The sequence below is a fragment of the Vespa crabro genome, chromosome 8, assembly GCF_910589235.1.
Source record: "Vespa crabro chromosome 8, iyVesCrab1.2, whole genome shotgun sequence".
In the NCBI taxonomy this organism is placed as follows: Eukaryota; Metazoa; Arthropoda; class Insecta; order Hymenoptera; family Vespidae; genus Vespa; species Vespa crabro.
The window spans coordinates 5,284,232-5,291,731 of NC_060962.1; the positions used below are offsets into that span (position 1 = coordinate 5,284,232).

Sequence of the window (7,500 nt, forward strand, 5' to 3'; positions counted from 1 at the left end):
AAACGTCGTTCGAATCGATCAAAATCTCTTTGAGATCATTGATGAGAAGGAGAGAGTAGAGGGTAGGTAGGCTCGTAAGCGTAGAAAAAGAAAAAAAGGGAATATTTTTTTTTTTTTTCTTTTCATATAACAAATTTAATATTCTCATCAAACGACGAAGTTTCGTTAAAAAGCTTCAATGTCTACGCCATTGTCCATTAAATAAAAGTCGACCACCAAGTTAGTTTCACTTGTCGGTAACCACTGTAATAAATGCTGAATAACTAATAGCAAGTTTTACGCCGAAACTTATACGAGAATCATATTGACGTAAATATTCGATGTTACGAGGTTGTTATACTAACTTAAGTATAAACGTTTTAAAAGTGTATATATCCTAATGTGGATATATCTATTTTTATATGTATGGTATAAATATATATGTATATATATATATATATGAGCACTCGGCAGGTTTACCTCGTCGTGTCAATCAGCAGCTGTGGCATCACAGCCAGTTTTAATTATCGAATTATCCTGCGGGCGACGTGTTCTCCCGGTTGTCCAGATTGCTAACCATTTCAATGCAGTGGCTGACTGTGGCTCACTGAAATTGCCGGAATCCTTTCAACCGGAGGAGTGGCAAACAAAAAGAAATCAATTCCGTTCAGAGACCTGACGAGCCACCGGTCTCTCTCTCTCTCTCTTTCTCTCTCACCTCTTTCTTTCTCACTTATTTTATCTCACCTTCTCATTCCCTTTTTATTCATTTTATTTTTTCATCGTATATATTTGTCCTGTTTATGTTATTATCGATTAATTCCTTAAAATACCTTTTATATCCTATATATCTTATATAGATCTTATAAATATAGATCATTCTTGATCGAGTTCATTGATAGTTCATTTCGACGAATAATTATTATAATGAATTTTACAATTTGTCATTGACATTTGTTTACAGTTTGAAACCACCTCAAAAGGATGGCGTGACTAAGTCGAATCCGAGTAAACGGCACAGAGAACGATTGAATGCCGAACTGGATACACTGGCGTCTTTACTACCGTTCGAACAAAATATTCTAAGCAAGCTCGATCGGCTCAGCATCCTAAGGCTCAGCGTTAGTTATCTTCGAACGAAAAGCTACTTTCAAGGTAAAAATCTTCTTTTTCTTTTCTTTTCTTTTTTCTTTTTTTTTTCTTTTTTTTCTTCAATTTGATTCGATTTCATTTCATTTCATTCTTGGCTAAATTTAATAATACTAAATAAATTTTGAAAAATTATAAACTTTGTTCATTATCGAAATTATTGAATTTGCACTTTTGCATATCAAAGAAAATCTAAAAGTGGAATATTATATATTATATATATATATTATATATATATATATATATATATATATATATATATATATATATATTCGTTGAACTTTGAGAAACACGCGAAACACTCGTTATTAGATTATATATCTGTCGAAAAACAATGACTCGAGAAGACAATGCCTTCTCGTTTACCACTTCGTTCGAGATTTCTACGAAACGTTCATTATCAAGACATACAATGCCATGTTACGATTATATATTGCGGGTGTTAAGAAACTAAAAGAAAATAACGTTCTTATGGTATACAAGATATACGATATATTACAAATTATCTTATATAGTATAATACTTCGAATGGTGGATAGGATAATTGAGATACACAACAATTGCAACGGGTATCATGGATCTTGTGAAAATGAATCGAAAATAGAATTTATACGATATATTATTTCTTCTTTCCAAAGACATTGTTTTTCATTTATTGTTTAATTTTTTTTTCCTCTTTTTCTTTTCTTTTTCCTTTTTTTTTTCTTTTCTTTCGAAATATCTTTCACTCGAATTGAAATACATATTATTATTCCAATTCGCGTAGATTAACTTTTTAAAGTTGAATATTTAATTCTTATGCGAATTATCGAAACAATCATTATATCAATTAATTGATTAAAATGATGAATGGGAAATGAAACAATGAAACAAATCGATGAAATATTTATTGATAACGATAATAAGAACGAAATACTATTGCAATATTTGCGATATATTCTAATGATATTAATTAATTGATTTTTTGTTCTTTCCTTTTTTTTTTCTTTTTTTCTCTCAAAAAAAAAAGAAAAAAAAAGAAAAAACAATAAAAAAAAGAAGGAAAGGGAAAAAGAATGGAGAACAAGAAAAATATTAAATCAAAATTGACTAAGAATAAAATATTTATAATGCAAAAGGTTAATGCACTTACATATATATATATATATATATATATATATATATATATATACACAAATACATTATAACGAAATATTATTTTACGATTGTAATTAATTAATTTGTTCTTTAATAAAGAAGAAAAGAAGTAAAAAGAAGAAAAAGAAGTGAATCCAAAGGAGAGGAACTATTTCTTTTCATTTTTTTTTTTTTTCTCTAACAAAGTCAATATATTATGTTATATTAATGAGTTGAGAAAGCGGCGAGTATAAAGAGATGTAATTAAAGGAAAGGGAAGAGAGAAAGAAAAGAAACAAGAAAGAAAGAAAGAAAGAAAGATGTCGAAAATCGAAGATCGCGTTCATTATTATCGACGTTCTTTTTGCAGTTGGTTCTCGCGCGTTTTCGTAACGCACACCCTTCTTCCGTGCGAAAGAGAGAAAAAGAAAGAGAGAGAGAGAAAGAGAGAGAGAGAGAGATATTGTGTGTGTGCAATCTCATCTGCAATCACAATCGGTTGGGGTCAATCGGAGAATCGCCACAGGATAATGGGTAGGCTCGTCTCTCTCTCTCTCTCTCTCTCTCTCTCTCTCTCTCTCTCTCTCTCTCTCTCTCTGTCTCTTTTCTTCTTTCTCTCTTTCTCTTTCTGTTTCTCCTTCTCTTTCTTTCTTTCTCTTTATTCCGTCTGTCCCACAGTCTTCTCTTTCCTTCGCCATTAGGCTGTTTCTTACGTTGGCTGTGAGTACCACCACCTTGCCCCCTCCCTCCTTTTCCGTTCTGATCTAAGGGCGAAGGTGAGCGGACTTGTGCAAAGTAACACGGAACCTTCGTAATGCGAGTCTTACATACGTTTTTATCGATTTAATGTCATCGAGAAGTATGTAGTTAACGATATATAAAAAGAACGTAATACGTAATACGTTTTAATATATGTTAGGTCGATTTTATTTCTATCTTTGAATGTTATCGTGACTTAAAATATTTATCATGGAATATATTGATAAGAATGTAATCTCGTTGGAATAATGAAATTTTCCAAATGTTATCGTATCGGATATTATTTTAATATTTTCATTTGGAAAGAGAAAAAAAAAGAAGAAAAAAAAAAAGAAGAAAGGAATTGGATTATACAATCGTTTGCATCTAATATAATTATAATATGTATACAATTTCAAACTTATCATTCGCATTTTATTCATGAACTTATCTATTCGTTTTTCGAAATAATAATAATAATAATAATAATAATAATAATAATAATAATAATAATAATAATAATAATAATAATTATAATAACAATGATAATCATAAAAATATTAATAATAATGGTAATGATAATAACTGAATGACATCTCATTCGTGATAAAATTAACGTGACTTTTTTTAACGACAATTTGTAATAATTTAATATAAAAATAAGAATTTAATATAAAAATAAGAATTCCACGGAGGAAGAAGAGAAAAAAAAAGATATATTTACAAAAAGCGATTATTATATAATCGAATGTTATCATCGATTTATTCTAATTAATTTAATAAACGATATGACACTTAATTCTCAATTAATCGAAAACTTCGAATTTCTATAATAAACTATAAACAATTTATTGATCAGTTCAATAAATTCAATAAATAAATATCAATTTAATTATAACAAACGGGATGTTTGCGAAATTAAAACGATTTCGATTGTTAAGACAATTTGATCTTCTTATACCGAAGGGATCAAGTAAGTAAATCTTGAGAGAAGAGACATAAGATGAAAGGATACATGGGATTACTGGATGATGATGATGATGATGATGAGGGGTTGGTTAAGCTCTTGAGAAAGATAGAAAGAGATAGAGACGGAAGAAGAAAAAGAAGAAGAAGAAAAAACAAAGATAAAAAGAAGAAGAAGAAGAAAAACAAAGATAAAAGGAAGAAGCAGAAGAAGAAGAAGAAAAAGCAAAAGAAGAAGAAGAAGAAGAAGAAGAAGAAGAAGTAGTAGTAGTAGTAGTAGTAGTAGTAGTAGTAGTAGTAGTAGAAGAAGAAGAAGAAGAAGTGAGACGGAGTGGATTCTCGGCAGAGTGAGAGATGAAAGATATCGAGCGCAATAGCGTATGCAAGGTAATGCACGCGCACGAATACGAATCCGGATGGAGGAGAGAGTTAGGAGGAGTAGAAGAGGCACTCAAGCTAAGCGCCTGTTCCATGGCTACTTCGGGGTCCGCGAAGCACGTCCTGGTATCGCGGATCTCGCAGTATATCACCATGGACCCAGAGGAGGTTGCCCGGCTTCTACTTAGCACGCTGTTGCTGTTGTCCCTGAGCAATACTACCCGCTACCGCGTAGCGATCCCCGAGCCAACAGTGAAACTGGCCAAACGGTAGCACACCGTAGCATTGTTCACACCGTTTTAATAGGTATTCATTGTCTGACCTCGGATCTTTTCCGAAGACTCCCAGGAGAGAGTAAAAGAGAGAGAGAGAGAGAGAGAGAGAGAGAGAGAGAGAGAGAGAGAGAGAGAGAGATTGTCGTCCCTGATGCACCGATAAACCTTCTGATATCAGAGAGCACATTGGCATCCTTTGTGTTCGCCATCATTTTTTTTTTCTTCTCCTCAAACTTCCTTCCTGTTTACTGTATTTTAACAGTCTTACCTTTTATTTATTACAAATACACCGTAATTTGTACTATCGATTTGTACTACTCTACGATAAATTCAAGATTGTACTCGTTGGATTTTCATCTTCTTTTTCTTCTTCTTCTTCTTTTTTTTTTTGTTCTTCTCTTTTTGCTTCTTCACGAGAATCATACATCGATCATCATTGATTCTTCGTTAAAAGAGATTTCGCGTGAGTTTAACCGTGTTTCTATCGATAATAAAGATTAGAAAGGGAATGTGTGGTACACTCTCTCTCTCTCTCTCTCTCTCTCTCTCTCTCTCTCTCTTTCTCTCTCTCACACATACACATATACACTCACTCATTCACTCACTCTATCTGTGGCATATAATCGGTTTGCCGCACAAATTACACGAGGAAGAAGAATTCCCTGCGCTCCGCTATGTAAATTAATTAGCCCCGACGGTAAACGCGGCTGATTTTTCAAGCGGACGCGTGCTTACTTCGTAGTAGCGTTGCCGTGCCTGGATCCGTTGGGACAGAAAGGGAAAGAAGAAGAAGAAGAAGAAGAAGAAGAAGAAGAAGAAGAAGAAGAAAGAGGATGAAGATAAAACGAAGAAAAGGAAAAAGGTGGCAAGGTGTTGGTAGGGGGGAGACGAAGGGGGTGGTACGAACTGACCGAAGGGGATGGGACGGGTTGCGGTGGATGTGGGGAAGTGGGGAGGGGGGGTGGAGGGGGGGATTTCTTCGGGTGTCGAAGAGGCGGTGTGCAGTCAAGAGATACCCCCTGCACAGTTCCTCGAGAATTCAGATAGGAGATCTTCGTTGTTGCACCTACCTCCCCCCCTTCACCTCACCACACCCCTCGACCCGCCTACTCTTCACTTCCAAGTTCCAAGTCTCTCACACTCGGCAAACAGTTCTTGGCAAGGACCGTGGAAGTAGAAGATCCACCGACCGAATCTTGGCAATTAACCGCCGGCACTTAGTCTTATTACTGGCAGTTCCGGTGTGTCGTAGTACCTGGTGTAAACCAAGAACGGAATCTTTTCTTACCACCACCACCATCACCATCACCACCACCAACACTACCACCACCACTATTATTTCCTCTCCATCCCTTTCCCTCAGGCAAAGAATCGCGCGACTAACTTTAACTCCTCGGAATCGTCGTTGCTTTTACTTTTCTTTCGTCTTTCGTCTTTCACTATTTCTTTTTCTCTTTCTCTTTCTTTCTTTATTTCTCTTTCTCTCTCTCTCTCTCTCTCTCTTTCTCTTTCTCTCTTTTCTTGATTCCTTCCTACTAGATTCGAGATAGTCTCTCTACCTAACAATAAACGTGTTCGTGGCCGAGCGATTTTAACGACACGCTCACCTTCCTTCTTCCAATTTCAAGCGAATTTATTGTCTCGTTTCTTCTTCTTCTTCTTCTTCTTCTTCTTGCTCTTTTTCTTTTTCTTTCATCTCCTTTCTTTCATTTTTTTTTCTTTTCTTCTTCCTTTTTTTTTCTCTCTTTTTATTTTTCTTTCTATTTATTATCTTATCTTATACAGATATATACACATTACACGAAATAACATTGATTTACTCGTTGTGATCGCAAGATCGTAAGTACCGTATAGAGTACGTAAGTATGTACATAGGTACATATATATATATATATATATATATATATATATATACATATATACACTTATATATATATATATATATATATATATATATATATATATATGGATGTATATATATATATGTATTTATAGAGAGATAGATAGAGAGAGAGAGAGAGAGAAAGAGAGAGAGAGAGAGAGAGAGAGAGAGAGAGAGAGAGAGAAAGAGAGGCATACTCGTAATCTGAAATCGGAGAAGCACATACGGGCTAACGAGTTGCCGATTAATCCCAAGAACTTGCCTGTCGGCTGGCTGTTATCGAGGAAAGTTTTTATTGCGACTTTAATTAATTTCCTCGTTATATGTATTCTCTCGCTCTTTTGCACTAGAGAAACAGAGAATAAGAGAGAAAAAGAAAGAGAGAGAGAGAGGGAGAGAGAGAGAGAGAGAGAGAAGGAGAGACGATTTCAACCTTCGAAATTGCCTGTCGTATGTGGACATTACTTACGTGGTGATCTTTTTTAACGAGTACGGTTCGTCGTTGCTTGAGTACGAATACGAACGATCGTTTTCTAGCGAAAAAAATAGTTCGTCGTGGGTTCGTTGAGAACTTCGATGGAATTCATTCGATGTATTTGTATATGTGTTCTTATGCACATACACATACACATATACACACACACACATGTATATATATGTATATATGTATACACAAGACGTAGGCGAGGCAGAGCGAAAGTTTATGATGAAATTATTAGTCTTCTGGTACATTAATAACGTCTGTAGACTAATTGCTTACCGCGCGAGTACATTAAATCCTCATTAAATAATTCGTTACCGTCCGACACCTTAATCGAAATCTGCCACAGATGAAAAAATTACGTCGCCGGTATAATAAAGAGCTAACGAATTAGTCGTGCCTCTCGGAGAAGTCCTTGATAGTTCTGTCATGAGTACCTATTCCATTAGATTTAGACGTTTGAAGAGGAAAAGAAAAAAGAAAAAAAAAAAAGAAAAATAGAAAAAAGAAAAAGAACAAGAAAAATAGAAGACAAA

General features: G+C 34.5%; 1 protein-coding gene across 2 annotated transcripts in view; it reads left to right on the forward strand.

The window, feature by feature from the left end:
• LOC124426080 (aryl hydrocarbon receptor protein 1) overlaps nt 1-7,500 on the forward strand; it is a 123,979-nt gene that overhangs the window by 50,972 nt on the left and 65,507 nt on the right. For both annotated transcript variants that reach the window (XM_046967355.1, XM_046967358.1), the window contains exon 2: nt 944-1,134. In XM_046967355.1, the coding sequence (XP_046823311.1) occupies nt 944-1,134 (191 nt within the window). The remainder of the gene's footprint in view (nt 1-943; nt 1,135-7,500) is intronic.